Below are 16,889 nucleotides of genomic sequence, written 5' to 3'. Positions count from 1 at the left end.
CGGGGAAGAGAACAAGAGATGAAGAAAGTAATAAAAAGAAAAGGGAGGAAGGCGAGGAAGGCGAGGAAGTTAATGACAATACAACTACCACTTCTAAGTTGATGCATAGAAGTAAGACAGTTGACCATTTAGATTATCAACCATCATCGAAGGTCAACCTCACACTACAGGAGGATCAGTCAAGCACTCTAAACACTCCTGCCACAATAAGTGATGAAGAGGTCTGAGTCAAGCTGGCGTTTTGTTGTCATGTTTTCTTGAAGTTCCTCTGCTAATGTTTTGCTAATTTCTGTTTCATCTTTTGCAGCTTGCATTATTATTGCATCAGGAGCTTAACAGATCTGCAAGAGTCTCGCGGGTGCCACGCATGCGGCATGCTGGTAGTTTACCCCAGTTAGCTTCTCCGACTGGTGCAAGCATGCTCATGAAGCAGTCACCATCTAATTCTGTGGGAAAAGACCGTGGTTCGGTAAGTTGCACATGTCACTTTTAATTTCATTTATACTAGTGATTTCTCAATTACATTAATCGTTGTGCTTAAACAATACAAATATTCATTTCGCCCTTGGTAAGGCCCGTCCTTGTTAAGTTAGTTGTGTACTGATTTTTTTCCTTTTATATCCTTGTTGATTTAAATATAACGTGATAAGTACTGTTATAGGGTGTTAAGTAACCATCTATAATTAAAATCCTAAGGTGTTGGGAGGCGTCCTCAATTGGGTTATATAACTGTAATATCTTGCGCGACATGTCTTAGATATATAACTTTAAAATCACTTTGTTTTTAAGAATCAAACTTTAAAGCGCATAATGAGTATGCGTTTCCATAAACGTGATAAAAAACAAAGTACTGTTTTAGTTATGTTTCCATAGTTAAAACTAGGTAGTGTTGACACCATAAATGTTTATCTCATCCTTCCAATTGGTTGATATTAATCGATTACGTGTCATTCTTTATTGATGTTTTTATCAATGTTTATGTCTGGCCTTTTATGGCAAATTTTGAGAAATACTGCACCCAATATCATAAAAGGAAAAATATGGCCCTTTATGGCACAGAAAAACGAGTCTTAGACATGTCTTCTTTTAAAACGCAAAGGCGTGCAACGTTTCTTATATTTATAACTCTGAAGTCACTTTTTTTTTAAGAAACAAACTTTAATGCGCATCATAAGTATGCGTTTCCAAAAATGTGATACACAGTGGCGTGTTTGGAAGACGTCACGTAGCGGTTTTACTAAATTGTAATTGTAATGGCAAGATGTGAAAAACACAATATTATAATGTGTCACATGTGGCATTAAGGGCCTTTTGACCTTGTGTATTAAATTTTCTGTAAATGACCGATAATCGAAAAAAGCTATAGTGGAAAAGGATGAGTAAAAACAGTTTAAAATTTTCAATTGTTCTTTTTTTTCTTTTATAAATGATAATGGGTGCTCGACTTAGCTTAATGGTAGTATCTGTTGTTGCTTTTTAACAATAAAGGTTTCCAAAAGAAAAGGAAAAAGTGTAGCAACAGAGGGAACTCAAAATTCTCAAGAGCTCCAGGATGAATCTAAGAGTATGAAGAGATCACTACTGCTGCCAGTTCAGAGGACCAATGACTCGGCTCGCACAGAAAATTCTGTTACCATGAGGGTACTGGACAATGGGTCAGCACCAGCCATACAATCTGCTAACAAGAGTAATCCTCCTGCAACTAGCAAGCAGCATGTGTCTTCCAGATGTAAATCGACTCAAACTGCCTCTGATGATGACTCTGGCACTGAAAACCGTGTGACCTACCGCACCTTACCAGGTTATTGCTTTAAGTTCTAGATTCTTCACATGTTTGAGAAAGATATAGCAACGTACAGAATAAGAAAAAGAAGTACTGTAAAAGGAAACCACTAGATAAATATAAAAATAGATCCGGTCTATGATATTCTCTTCTTCATTTCCTCATGCATGAATCCTTGTCTATAGGATTGCTCTCAGAGATTGTAACCAAGCCCATGACTTATAAGGAGCTTTGCGATGCTGTTTTACCGGTATGTGTGAAATGTCTTTGTTCACGTTAAACGTGAAAAAGATACAGTCTCAACTTTCTGATTCTCTGTGCAGCACTGGCCTCACTTGAGGAAGAAGAACGGTGATCGTTATGCCTATTCCAGCCACTCACAGGCGGTCCTTGACTGTCTGAGGAGCAGAAAAGCTTGGGCCCGCCTTGTTGATCGAGGTCCCAAGGTATGCCATTGTAATCATTAGCAACAATATCTAGTTCTGCTTTCTAGTTCTGCTTAAATCAGCAGGAACACTGTTTGATGTTTCACTCTTGTTTAAATATCGATCAATGATTACAAACGAGTCATGGCCCGTATAAGAGATGGAAGAAGTGCTATATATTAATATTACTTTGTTCACTAAAGTTTATAGAATTATACGTTTTTATGTATACTCATTCACCATGCCCCTTGTTTTTAAATGTCTTTTTTTATCGCAATTGTTATAAAGTATGTTAAATTGATTTTTAATTATTGCACTAGTCAAATGTTGGAAGGAAGCCCCGCCGGTCCGATGCTGAGGGTCTTAGTATTGTGGAATCATTCATTGGCCACATACCCAAGGGTAAGAGGCAGATGAGGAAGCGGCGCAGAGAGTTAGCGCTGCAAGAAGGAGATCTCAAGAGTGTGGACGGTGATGATGTCAGCAGTGGTGAAGATAGCCTGAGTTCTAGTTCCAGTAGTGGGGAGATGGGCTTGTCCAGTGGCGATGGTGGAACAGGTTCGAATGGGGGGCCATCTGGAGTTTATGCTTCAGAGTAGTTTCGTAAGTGTTGTAGTTTTTTTTATGATCTTCATGCCGGAAAACTCCGACGTTGTTCGAGTTTTACCAAGTACAGACTTTTCTAGAACTTGGAAGGTGTTCTGTGTTATACTGTAGGTTTTACGAGGAGTTCAGAACTTGGAAGGTGTTCTCTATGAGACTGTAGTTTTTATCAGGAGTTTAAGAATAGTTTTGAAAAAATTTACATTTGGATTTATGTCAGCGTTTCCTGGTTACCATGGATATATGTTGCTTCTGTTTTTATCATGTTTTAAGACACCCCTGTGAAGCCAAAATTTATGGTTTCGCCCTTGGAAACAATACACTGTAGCCAACGGCGGATTCAGACCCGATTTCTCCGCGACACCATATACTTAAGTGACCATGTTACTTTTAGTGGTCTAAATTCAATTCTTTTTTGGTCATTTTCACTAGAAACCTGACATAGTAAAGAAATCAAGACAGATTTGTTTTGATACTGAAAATTAATATTTCAACCAATTATTCTCCAATTTATTGATAATCATATAATTATAAATAAAATCAAATATGACTCAAATTATGAAAAAATTATTAATATTATAGAAAATCTAAATTTTTTAGTGGGGTACTATAAAAAATATATATTGATACTTTTTTTTTAAAAACCGCTAATTTTTGGTTATTAGGCAGGGCAGAGGGGCAGGTGTCCCTGCTGAACCTATATGAATCCGACCCCGACCGTAGCAATTGACAAAGTAACTCTACAGTACTATTGGTTGAACAATTGTGTTCTCAACTTTGTTCATATCTGTATATCAAGTAATCTAGGTAGTAAAAGTTCATTACGCAGAAAAGAAACTACAGAGTGCATACTACTAGAAGATTAAGGAGTCTGTTTCATTAACAGATACAGATATACCAACGACAACGATACGTTGATACTCAACTCGGTCACAAGAACTAGCTATCAGAATAGACAAAACCTTATAAGCAAGAAGATCATCAGAAATATTTGATCTTGTTCTCATTTTTTACATATGCCACTTGAGATCTTGAAGAAAAAACATGGCTATTATGAAAGTCTACTGATCGAAGATATTATGAAAGAGGTCTGATCGTTTTCCATCATTCTAGTTGTTCACAGTTCTGCCAACGCTTCCATTTTGAGATCTTGTAAGCTGTTTCTGAATAATTCACTTGATAAATTTGAATAAGTGATGCACTTCCACAATTGACGCGAGAAGTTCCATATTGAGATCTTGTAAGCTGTTTCTGAACATATTATCCACTTGATAATTCTGAATAAGCGGCGCACTTTCACAATTGACACACATAATCGCCACTTGTTTCTATGTCTTCAACATCTGCATCATCCATATAATCAAAGTCCATACTACCTCCAAGTGAAAATTTCCCACCTTTAGTTGCCTCAGAAGGCACAGTCCTTGCTTCCTGTAGTATCGCTAATACATCTTCAATGCTTTGGGATGGGATGTTTACATCATTGCATTGATAGCTTCCTCCTTCCATTAGCTCCATAGGCAAGTTCTTCAGGAACCAAGGATGTCTTTTAATTTCAGAAATCGTTATCCTCTGTAAATCAAAGAAGAAAAGAAAATTATGAATTATGACAGAAAATTGTATGATATAATTCAGGGCAGAAATTATTACCTTTTCAGGGTTTGTGATGAAAATCTTAGACAATAGATGCCTACATTCCATGGAAATCTGAATGCAGTTTGGTATCAAGAATTGGGCTTTCAGTATTCTCTGTCAAAAGCCAATTGTACATACGTTTACGAAGGCGTATAGCTCCCAATTTGAAATCAGGCAATTTAAAATTTAGCTTCTATTTCCCCTTCATATGCAAACTACTCTCATGTACACTAACCTCAATTGTCTTTTTAAAGTCATTTGGATCATTCGGATCCGAAAAGGGATAAGTCCCAACAAGCATCACATATAGAGTTACTCCGCAAGACCAAACATCTGAAATCTATTATCTCGATAATTAGATAGAACATATGGCTATTAGCAAAATTTAGTACATCACCTAGGAAATCAACAGAAATTAACTTATCACCTTTCCGTCGTACGCTTTTCTGCTCAGAACCTCTGGTGCAACATAAGCTGGTGTTCCCACGGTAGATTTTGGTTGAGAATGAAAAACTGATGACTGGCAGTACGCAAATCCACCCAAAGAAAAGAGAGGAGGGAAGTGGATTTAGCAGACAGAACATTTTTGTAATGGTATATATCCCAGAGTAATCTGTAAAATTATTACCTTGGAGTACCCAAAATCACATATTTTGACACGTGGCGCTAGACTTCCATCTAACAGTGTATTTTCGAGCTTCAGATCTCTATGGCAGATATGCTGTACAACATCATAGATCGCTAAAAACTAAAGCTGTGAAATTCAGAGCTGATACCAAAAACAAAGCACAGACACATACCATTGAATGACAATAGCTAACTCCTGATATTAGTTGTTGGAAGAAAAACCTTGCCTGGTTCCAAATATAACAGGAAGTGCAAATGAGTACATAAAATTTACCTATTAACAATTATAACGATGCCATTGTAAATAATTTCTGGATAAAAAGTCTAATGATTAGTTCGTTCTCTAGGAAGGAGGAAACTTGGGCCTGACAGCTGACATATTTCACCATAACCATCTATCAACAAGATCCACTAATACATGTTCATATAACTTGAATTTGAATTTACAGCAACACGAGACATGCAGGATTTTAGTTTCCACCTAATAATAATTAATACCAAGGAGATTAATTAGTCAACTGAAAACTTGATTTTATTTGGTTCCCTTCATATATTCCTCTGGAATGTAGATATAGAATACAAAAGTGAAGCTAATAAGATAAGGGCCGAGGAATTAATGTAATGTATGAAACAATGATGAAAATTGTGAAACTGGAGCAGAAGAATAGAAACGAGCAAGCCGCAAGCGTGTAACATATGGTTATTATTTAGTAAAGCGCAACATTATAGTTAGTGTCAGGAGTGAAGGTTATGCTTAAATGTCGTCAACCGTGTCAAAACATAATTTTCTGACTTAAATGAATGGTAGCCAGACATTACATAAGAACTGGTGTATATTTGGAGTATGTTACCAAACAATGAAGTGGTGGGGGGACAAGCATACAGGAAAATGAGAGCAAAAAATGTCAGTGGTGTCAAATTCTGGAACTTAAAGTGCAAGATAAAGTTTTATTATCAGATCCACACTAGACTATATCATTTCTGTTAAACTTCCATACTTACCTCGTCCTCTAAACACCTTCCTGTCCTGCATATCCTCTCAAAAAGTTCCCCGCCTGCAGCATACTCCATGACTATAGCCAGATGAGTTGGCGTTAACAATACCTAAAAAGAATAAAGAACAAACATTTAAAGACTTCAACTCACTAAACCAGCTCCAGCATCACTCCTTACTTTCCACCACTATGCATTTTGGTACCAAATCGAAGTGAAAAATTCAGAGGGTCCCTACCTAAGAGCTTTAAAGTATCACTGAACTACTACAACTGTTTATGGTTTACTTACCATTAGCAATTTAAAGAAGCTGAAAAACTAGTAAGTTGTTTACTCAAAATGTGACATATAAAAAAAGTGTTGAAGTAATATGAACTCGGTTAGGTTCTGAATTTATTAGTTGGCTTCAGTATTATACAGACTTGATCCCTCAGCGGCTCAGCCTAATGTTAAATACATCATAATCTTTTTCTTCAATTTAATCTTTTCATATTAACTTCAAACGAAAATGTATCTTTATCTTGGAGTACAGGTGGTCACAGAGGCATGTTTATCAATTGAAAAAAAACAAAACAGTAAGAAATTCTGCATTCATTCTCAGCTAGTGAGCTACGCGTTACCCGTATCGAGGCAGTAAATTAAACTCCCTGAGCCCTTTTCCTCTGGAAAGAAAGACTTAAACCTTGATTAAGGACCAACAATTTGCTTTTCAACTAATCAAAACCATGTATAATAACTTAATTAGTACTTGTACTACACAGTTTACCCAGCACACACTACTACACCAAAAATATCTACAAAATTCTAAATCAGAAAGAAATCACACTCATACAACACACAAACAAGATTTTCTAGCTATTCACATTAATTTGAAAAATTAAAAGAAATCACAAACCTCTTTGAACCTAATTATATTAGGATGCTTCAAAGACCTATGATTCATAATCTCTCTTTGCACATGCTCATCAATCTGCAAAAGTAAAGAACCATCAAACATCCAAAAACTTCTTAAACTACCAAAACCAAGAACACACTAAATAAATATATAAAAATTCATACTTTTTAATTTTATATTATAATTCAGGTAAACGGACTCAAAACAAAAGATAATCAAACTTTCACAAATAATTATGAATTCTTGATCATAAGAAAAAATTAAAAAAACAAACCTTTAAGCCTCTCTCAATGAACTTAACAGCAAACAACTCTCTAGTAAACTTATCAACAACAAGCTTGGCCACACCAAAATTCCCAGACCCAATATCTTTTATAGTTTCATAACGCTCCATTTCTTTAACTAATTATCACTTCAACCACAAACAAGAACTCTTGCTATGCATACAAGAAAACTGTAAGCAAGTGTGAAAAGAAACAAGAGGTTTGTTTGAATAATGAAGAGATGTAATGTGAACAAGCTGACAAAACAAAGTGAGTCATTTTTCCACGAGGGGTTAAAGACTTGGTGTTGAAGATTTTGACAGGTGGTGATGTAACTGTACACTTGTCACCTCTTTCATTATTTTAAAGAACCTTAATTTTTTTATTTATTTTTTCAATTTTACGGATAAATAAGGGGAAATGTTAATTTTAGAAATGTGAGGGTAATTTCGTCATTTTATACTTCATCTATTCTAAAAATTAAAAGTTTGTTTTGGAAATAACATTTTTCTAAATAAACTAAGTATAATAATATTTGAACAATTGGGCATGATATTTTTAAGAGGAGCAATTGAGAAAAATTTTAGAATCGTGAAAATAAAATAAATATGTAGGTTTTTCAGAAATTATAATAGAAAAATGTCAATTTTTGGATTAAAATTCATCTTTAAACCGTGAATAACGGTGTTGATTTATAATCTCCGTGAGTTAGTTGTCCAAAAAATAAAGTGAACTATAGCTCAGAGCCTTCGAAATCTAAGACCAAGTCGGATCCGGTCCGGAAAAAAAAGTACGATATGGCTCGTCCCGAGATAGTGACCTTCAACGAGTCTTTTTTTATTTGAAAGTCCGACCCAACCTAAAAACTAAAAATTCGTGTAAAAGTCTGGTTTTGAAAAAATTGTATAGTAGGCCAGATTAAAAGAAGCATGATTTGGCCCGGATAAAAATTTGAGTTTTTTTATAAAATTCTTTATCTATATAAATTTTTTGATAAATTTTTAAATATATATTATATTATTAGAACTTAGAAGTTGAATACGATATATTTTATTAGTTGTCAATTTGATACCCCGAATAACATTCGATAATTTGTTAGTTGTCAATTTAATACACTAAATATTAGAATTTAAGGTTAATAAATGAGATAGTTAAATGTAATATAAAAAAAATATTTGTTTTAGTATTAAATCATTTCTCATAGTTTAAAATAGTAGTTCTTTGAGAAAAACTAGTAATTCATGATATCTAAAACACTCAACACAGCTAAGGCACAGAATATAAACTAATATTTTATGTATAAAATTTAACTTATTTATTTACGGGCCTAACTGAACAAAATTCATATTTTAAATCGCATCTGAATTGATCCGGACTGATCCATTTTTACGGGCCTTATAGACTTTTATTTCACTGCGGCTTAGAGCACCCACGTCTTATTGCATATGGACACTTTTATGTTTTACCCTACAACTTCTGTTTAAATTGTTTATAAGTCTTCAACATAATCAATATTTATCATGTTATCTTACCAAAATAGTAGGTACTATATATTAACATAATTAAAATATTAAAATAATAAAAGTATTATCCAAATAACTGAAATACAATACAGTTTAAAAATACACTTAAAATTCGATTTGAAATGACTTTTTTTAAAAAAATTATGATTTGCAATTCTAACATAAATATTCAAATGATTTAGAACAAATTATAAAGTGATTTATTTCAGCAGAAAATATTTGTCAATGATGAATGTATATTAACAAGTACAAATAAAGAAATAAATTAATTTCTGCAAATAAAAGAAACTGAATAAGTTGATAGTACCAGTACTTTTCTTTTAAATGGGCCGAGAGATGTCCCTGAATCTTTTCATTTCAATCTGCTTCAGCCATAAAAGTGGAAGATAGACCACTTTTGTGTGGCCCTACAGGAGAGCTGTCCACGGCCCGAAATGCTCTAAAAAGTATTATATAATAATGTTAATATCAACCATAAAAATGAAAGGTAGACCAATTTTGTGTGGCCCAACTGGAGAGATGTCCACGGCCCGCCCGCGATGCTCTTAAAAGTATCATGTCATAATGTTTAATTTTCTTTCTATTGACAATATGATAACCCAAACCACACGTACTCGGTATAACCATTTTACAGCGAGGTCTGGGAGGTTAAGATGTACACAGTCCTGTGACTATCGTGATAGTAGGGAGTCTGTTTATGTGAATAACCCCGGTTTAGTGCATAATACATAAAAAAAATGTATGTGATAGTTTCGAGATGATACATTAGCCCGTGATTTTATTCACGCGAGGCTTACCTTTAATTGAGTGTATTTGATCATATACAGTGATATATAAAAAATACGTAAAAGTTAACTAACATATATTTGATCATAAAATTTGTAAAGTAAACGAGACAGTACCTTAACTAATAATTTTATTCACATGAGACTTACCTGAAATCTATGTTATTTGGAACAACAATTGTGCACAATAATTGCCCGCAAGTTATACGTTGAATCTGATGACTTTAAATTTCTTTTCACTATCAATGACAGTTCTTGGGTCTCGCTTATTATCTCTGAAAAATAACTTCACTATAATGCTTTATTTCTAATATGTAGGATTTTGGTACCGAGAAATTGGAAAAACAATTGACTAAATCGAAAAATGACCATACGATTATGTTGATGTTATTATCAATGCCCGTTGGGTCCTTGATGTTAAACAAGAAAATAAGATCTTGCAAGATGGATGTTATAGATTTTGTACGAATCTAAACTGGATAGACCTATACCAAGTTCACGGCGTTGATCTATATTTGCATTTGTCATTGACGGTATATTCCTTACTCAAATAAATATTTGTTTAATTAAATTTTTATATATTGAACAAATATTCGAAAATATGTATTGATTTATTAATAATAATGATTACATGAAATGATATTCCCTATGTCTTGGTTGTCCATAGGAAAATTGTTGTTTTTGTAAAAAAATTTGAATTTTTTAATTTTCACAATCATCCATATTATTATATGATCTTTTTAAAAAAAATGTTTTCTTTAATTTATTTGTAAAGATTAGGTATTTTTTTTTCTAATTGTACAAACAACTAGCTACACCATGTAAATGATGACGTGAGTGTTGGGACAGCTGGCCTTTCAGCATGGTCCGTAAATAAATCAAGACCCCGAAATTATCGAACATGTAGAGATATCTCATGCAAGCATTTCAATAGACCAAAATAAATGGGATCTTGATACCTAAAAAAGGATTATGTGCTGTAAATGAAATATTTTAAAAAGATTGCTACTTCAACAAAAAAATATGCATTATATGGAAAACAAAATTTCAAACCGAATCAAATAAAATTTAGAGCTGGTAAAGACGTGCACCAAGCAAAACTAGTTCAACCCGAAACAAATAGAATACAGAGATGTAAAAGACATGCACGTAAGGAATAGTACCAAATAAAATTGAATCAAATAAGATGCAGAGTTGTAAAACTCTTAAACAAAGTTTTCCAAAATTAAATATGAAAATTACCGAAAATGTAAATAACTAGAATGTAGTAAATTTCTAACTAAAAACAGCTTGAGGACTACATAACCATTACATAAAATGTCATTGAAAAATAATAAATAGATAGAGAATAATGTTATCTAAATCTTCAATCTTTAAGACTATGTAAAGCTGAGGTCGGATAACCGGCATCAAAGACCTTCGGGCTCTTGGAAATAAGAGCAGTCGCAGACATAGGTTCCAAGGTAATAAGCCTCCAAATACTTCCATCAATGACGACACCATTCATCCTAGCAAATGAAGCGCTAAAAAAGCAAGAACCAGATGGTTCTGAAGGAGATATCTTGCCAACAGTTCCTGTAAAAGAAAGCAAGCCAAAATTCTCAGAAAATACTGATGGTTGTTCAGACGACATGTGGCTTATGGCCACCTGTGAAATCATTCCAGAACCACCCGTTACATTCATAAAATTATTTTGTGACTGAGCAAAATGTCTCAGCCATTCAAGGACTTCAGTCCCGAGTGGTATTTCAGGAAATAATAGACTTTACTGTCGAAGTCATTTCAAGGGCATTTTCTTTCGCCTTGTTCTTTGAACCACGAGGACGTCCCCGTGGCCTAGACCCAGAAATCTGACCAACACGATTTTCACCAGTCTGATCAACATTGCTTCCATCAGTCTGAGCCATTCCACCAGACTGACCCTCATAACTCATACCGTTACCATCTCCAAGATGACCAACATAGCTCATACCATTACCAACATCAACATTAGACATTATAGTGTTTTAGAAGGGCTGAGGGTTGTGTTCTTCACTGTTGGGTAAAGTAGGATTAGAGTAACCCGTTGAATTTGGGATATGAAGAGCAGGAAAAGAGTAATTCATTAAATTTGAAGAAAATGAGTACTCAGGATTCATCTTTCGAATGGTAAGCAATGATATAAAATACTGAGTGAAATTGCTTAGAGTTGTGGGTTGAAACCCTTTTTATAATTAAATTTGATGTGCTCTCTCTAGGAAAACAAAGATGTCTTACAACTGCAAAAAAGTTTTATTTTTCTTTCCTAGAAATATGAATTTGAATAATAAATTCATATCATATTTACTAAAAAGGCCGAACAGTCGCTAACATTTGTCTCGTGAAATATTTATACCAATATACGATTATAGATGAATTTCTAAAACTCAAATTGAAACATTAAACATAAATACAATATTCATTTACTTAAAATCGAATAGATATCAACGAGATAGATATTAGCACGGCTTTTAAATATTTAAATTTTTCTGATTGCAAAGTCGAGAACATATCTAAACATTGTGGCCTCTAAAATAAAAAAAATCTTAAACTATTTTCTTCAATATTTTGCGTACCGTATCATTAATTTTAGTGTTTTGTTAGAAAAATATTATGAGATCTAGTTGGTACCTTACTTTAACAACTTAAACTTTCGGATGAGCTGGTTACTTGACAATGTAACAGATCCCGGTCGGACCCGGATTCAAATTCTTGCTTTCAAGTGAGAGGGTGTTCTAATAATATTACAAGATCCATTAGAGTTAATATCTTAAAATTTTAGATGATCTGGTTACTAAACATGCATAACATTCTAATATTTATGTATTATTTGATCTATCTTTCATTACTGAGTTTCATTGTTCAAGCTGCATATTATTACAGAAACAGACTCAAAAGGGGCAAAATGTGCAATTTTGCAGATATCTTACCCTCCCTCGAAATATAATACAATAGCAAAAATTATTATTACGTTTCCCTTTTTGATTAAATATATTTGAATGATCGCTTTAATAATATTGTCTACAAATATGAGGATAAAAGGTTGTTCTTGAGTCTTACAGAAACTTTACATAAATACCATCAAAGATGAATCTTTGATGAATTTTTTATAAGACGGTTAAAAAAGGTTAATGACTAAAATATATTTCTTCTCCAGAATCGAGGTAAAATTTATATAAATCTTACCCTCTTTTGAGTCTAATTCATGAGCGGGATACATTAAGTAATTTTTTTATTTTTCAATTTAAGTCCGATCATCTCTGTATATAGAATAAAAATACTTTGAATACGCTTATGAAAACTTATACATGAAATAATTTGAACTAATTTACATTTTCATTCATATAAAATTTTACTAGAAAATTCATCAAAACTCACATATTTTTCAAATAAAAAAAATTATGGACTTTTAAGTACCGTCTGGAATTTTTAAAATCCAAATTAAATAACCTAATATTTTGATAGATTTTTTTAAATCTGGATTGAATACACTCAGATTTTAATGGATATTTTACCATCCAAATTGAATACCTCCATATTTTGAATGATTTTTCAAAATCTAAATTAAATACCCATAGATATTAAAAATCCTTAAAAATCTTATTTGAATACACCCCTCTAAATTGTTCATGCACACCTTTTTTGTATAAACAAATTTTGATAAACACCATTTAAGACAAGACTCTATGCGGTCTGTGTAAAATGAAAATTAACAATAATGAATTTATATTAATATTAATATATGAGATTTGCATGATTTTGTTAAAGTTATGCTATTTGTGTGACATGTTTTGTAAAATAACACGTTTTACAAGATATTTTATTTGCAGAATGTAAATGGACTCCGAGGACTCCGACAAAATGGTGGACTCCATAGAACTCAGCCCTTAATATTATTATTTATTCTCCAAAATCAACGAATTACTTAAAATTCATATTATTATTATTAATTGTCTAAAATTTAAACTGAATACACAATTTAGGATTTCATCGGTAGTTTTATGTTATAAGTTATTTAATACTCCCTCTGTCCCGGTGGGTTGTTTACGTTGGGGACAGGGGATCGGCACGCACTTTAAGACTCCCGTAAAACATGGTTCCCTAAATAATTTTAAATATTTTTTCTTTTAATTAAAAATATAATGTTTAATTTTTTATACAGAAAAAGAAAATTCTAAAAAAAATTATAAAACTATATTTTATAGTAGCCTTAAAGTGCGTGCCAAGCATGAGGCAAAAGTATGTAAAGAATCCAGTGGGACGGAGGGAGTAATATATATTATCAAACAAATCTGAGATTTCACGTTTTTACTCCCTCCGTCCCATTCATTGTGGCTATTTCTGATTCTGTTCCAAAATTATATTTCACTTTTAATTATTATGATAATTTACGGGTTAATTATGTTAATATTTTTGAGAAGTAGATTAATTTTTTGATAACTTTTAATTTATTTAATATTTTGATAACTTTTTGAATCAAAGGTGAGAACGATAAAGAAGTGGGACGGAAGGAGTAATATTTTATCAAAATATTTTGGATTATGGGTAGTTGAGGTGGGTTGGATAACTGGATTAGGAAACAGATTTCGAATGGATCGGCTACAAGCCCAATATTTCTGCAATTGCTCTGAATTTAGGGGTCTCGAGATAAATGAATTGGGCTTACAAACAAAAAATGATTTCATTTGTACGTACATATTATATCTATATTTTTGGCTTTCGAGATAAGTATTAGAGTTATAATTTTCATGTTTTTTTTCTCTTTGAATGCTCTAATTCTTTACACAGTGTACCATTTGTAACATATTTATTTTTTTTTAGAACTTCTGTAGGATAAAGCTTAAAATCACATTTGCACATTGCCAAACGAATCGAAGACCTCTTTAATATTAAAAAAATCTTTTTATAACTAGCAAATTACCATGCTCCGATAACTCAATAATAACAGTCCAACAAGTATATAACTCTAGATACTCAGTCTCGAATATAAGAAAACAAGCACCGGAGAAATAAAAAAAATGTATATACAAGAGCTAGAGAACCCGTTATTCGAGTTGAGTATACAAGAAAATCAAATAAAATTATCGACATATTGAGAAAAGGTTGCTACTAGAATAAAAAGAGAAAGACATTAACTGTTAAGGAAAACAACATTTAAAACAGATTTCTAAAGAATTTAGAGTCGTTGAAGACGTGCATCGCAAGTAAAAATATTCAAATCCGAAATAAATAGATTTTAGAGATGTAAAACACACCATAAAAAATAATAAATAAAATCAAATTAAATAGATTCTAGAGTCTTAAATCTCTCGAACAAAGTTCTCCAAATTTAAAATATGAAAATTACAGAATTAAAATGTTAACGAATAGACTGTAGCAGAACTCTAACTAAAAATAGTCGGGCCATTACATCCTTTTATTGAAAATTTATTGAAAAATGCAACAAATAGATGGAGAATAACGCTTTCTCTAAATCTTCAATCTGTAAGCGTCCTTAAGCTAAATTCGCATGACAAACAACCAAGACCTCTGGGTTTTTGGAAATAAGAGCAGTCACATGCATCGTCCTAGTCACATGCATCGTCCTGAAGGTAACAAGCCTTCAAAGCGTCCCACCAATGACATCACCCTTCGTCCTAGCAAATATAGTGTTCAAAGAGCAAGGAACTGATGGTTCCGAAGGAGATATTTTTCCCACGGGTCCTGTCAAAGAAAGTAAACAAAGTCTCTCAAAAAATATTGTTGAATGTTCCGACGAGATGAGGCTTATGGTAGCCTGTGTAATCATTCCAGAACCACCCAGAACATTCATAAAAATATTTCTTGAATGAGCAAACTGTTTCAGCCATTCAATGACATCTGTCCCAGATGGGATTTCAAGAACAATAGACTTCATTGACGAAGTCATTTCGATGGTATTTTCTTTCGCTTTATTTTTTGAACCACGAGGACGTCCTCGTGGCCTGGACCATGAAAATTGACCACCAGACGCAACAATACCATTTCCACCAGACTGGCCCATATTACTTATATCATTACCAACTCCTGGATTAGAAATTTGAGTGTTTGGAAATGGTTGAAAGTGGTGTTCTTCGCTATTAATTATAGCAGGATTAGAGTAGCCCATTGAATTTGGGATAGGAATAGCATGATAAGAGTAATTCATAGAATTTGAGAAAGAAAACGAATACTCATGATTCGTCTTCCGAAGGCTAAGCAATGATATAAAATATTGGGTGAAATATGATTAGAGTTGTGGGTTATAGATCTTTTTATAATTGATTTTGACGTGCTCTCTCAAGAAATATAAAGATGTCATACAGTTGGAAAAAAGTATTATTTTTCTTTTTCAGGAATTTGAATTGATCCTTATCATATTTCCTAAAATCGTGAGGCCAAAAAGTTGTTAATATTCAATTCGTCTCGTAAAAGAGTTATACCAATATACGATTACAGATGAATATTTAAAACTAGATTTGATACGTTAAACACAAATACAACGTCCATTTACCAATATATATCAACGACAAAAATATTACGCGCGGATTTTAAATATTAAATTATTTTGATTGCAAAATCGGAAACATATTTAAACATTATGGTCTATATTATTAATTTATTATTTCTCTTCATTGTTTTGCATGCTCATATAAGTATTTTGGTGCATTATTAAAGTAATATTATGAGATTTAGTTGGCAACTTCCTCTACCATCTTAAACTTTCACATGATGGTTACAAGTTTGTTGATCGAAGTCATACGAAAACTATACAAAATACCATCATTGATGAATTTTCGATAAATTTTCTATAAAAAGGATACAAAAGATTAATTTAAAAATTATATTTTATACCGTGAACCAATGTAAAATTTACATATATCTTACACTCTCCTAGGTGTACTTTATAACCAGGATACATTAAGTAAATTTGTTTTTGTTTAAATTTTTCATGTTAAGTGAGATAATATGTTCATATATAAATAAAATACTTTGAATACGCTTATGGAAACCTGTATATAGAATAATTTGTAATATTTCATATTATAATTGATATTATCTTAAATAGATAGCAGGACGTATTCAAGCAAATTCAAGCAAAAACGCATCATGGCGTCGTTATATTTCAAAATGAATTTCTCCCGTTGTCTTTTTTTCTGCAAACAAATAAAACCCAAGTTTTGGATTTGTATGTTTATCCTAATTAGAGTAAAACTAGTGCATAATCGCACGGTTATTTTTATCATTATATATTATAAATTAAAATTTTAATAATAAGTTGCTTGTAGGATTCGATCTTATATCACTTGAATAATAATTTTAAAGATATATAATAGTTCTC

The 16,889-nt window shown here is 32.5% G+C and overlaps 2 protein-coding genes across 2 annotated transcripts; both read right to left on the bottom strand.

The window, feature by feature from the left end:
* Positions 1–3,642: 3,642 nt before the first annotated feature.
* On the bottom strand, positions 3,643–7,367 carry LOC141698069 (serine/threonine-protein kinase SAPK1-like). The gene is made up of 9 exons (XM_074502677.1): positions 7,236–7,367; positions 6,962–7,036; positions 6,076–6,177; positions 5,247–5,300; positions 5,075–5,167; positions 4,874–4,966; positions 4,682–4,786; positions 4,462–4,560; positions 3,643–4,383 (listed from the first exon to the last, which is right to left on the bottom strand). Exons 1-9 carry the CDS (start codon positions 7,353–7,355, stop codon positions 4,108–4,110), a joined length of 1,017 nt encoding a protein of 338 aa, XP_074358778.1. The 5' UTR covers positions 7,356–7,367; the 3' UTR covers positions 3,643–4,107.
* Positions 7,368–15,152: 7,785 nt separating this feature from the next.
* On the bottom strand, positions 15,153–15,677 carry LOC141696451 (AT-hook motif nuclear-localized protein 15-like). Its single transcript, XM_074500592.1, has one exon. It carries the CDS (start codon positions 15,675–15,677, stop codon positions 15,153–15,155), a length of 525 nt encoding a protein of 174 aa, XP_074356693.1.
* Positions 15,678–16,889: the final 1,212 nt, after the last annotated feature.

This window comes from Apium graveolens, chromosome 11 (genome assembly GCF_009905375.1).
Source record: "Apium graveolens cultivar Ventura chromosome 11, ASM990537v1, whole genome shotgun sequence".
Taxonomy (NCBI): domain Eukaryota; kingdom Viridiplantae; phylum Streptophyta; class Magnoliopsida; order Apiales; family Apiaceae; genus Apium; species Apium graveolens.
This window is presented reverse-complemented; position numbering and strand designations above follow the sequence as displayed.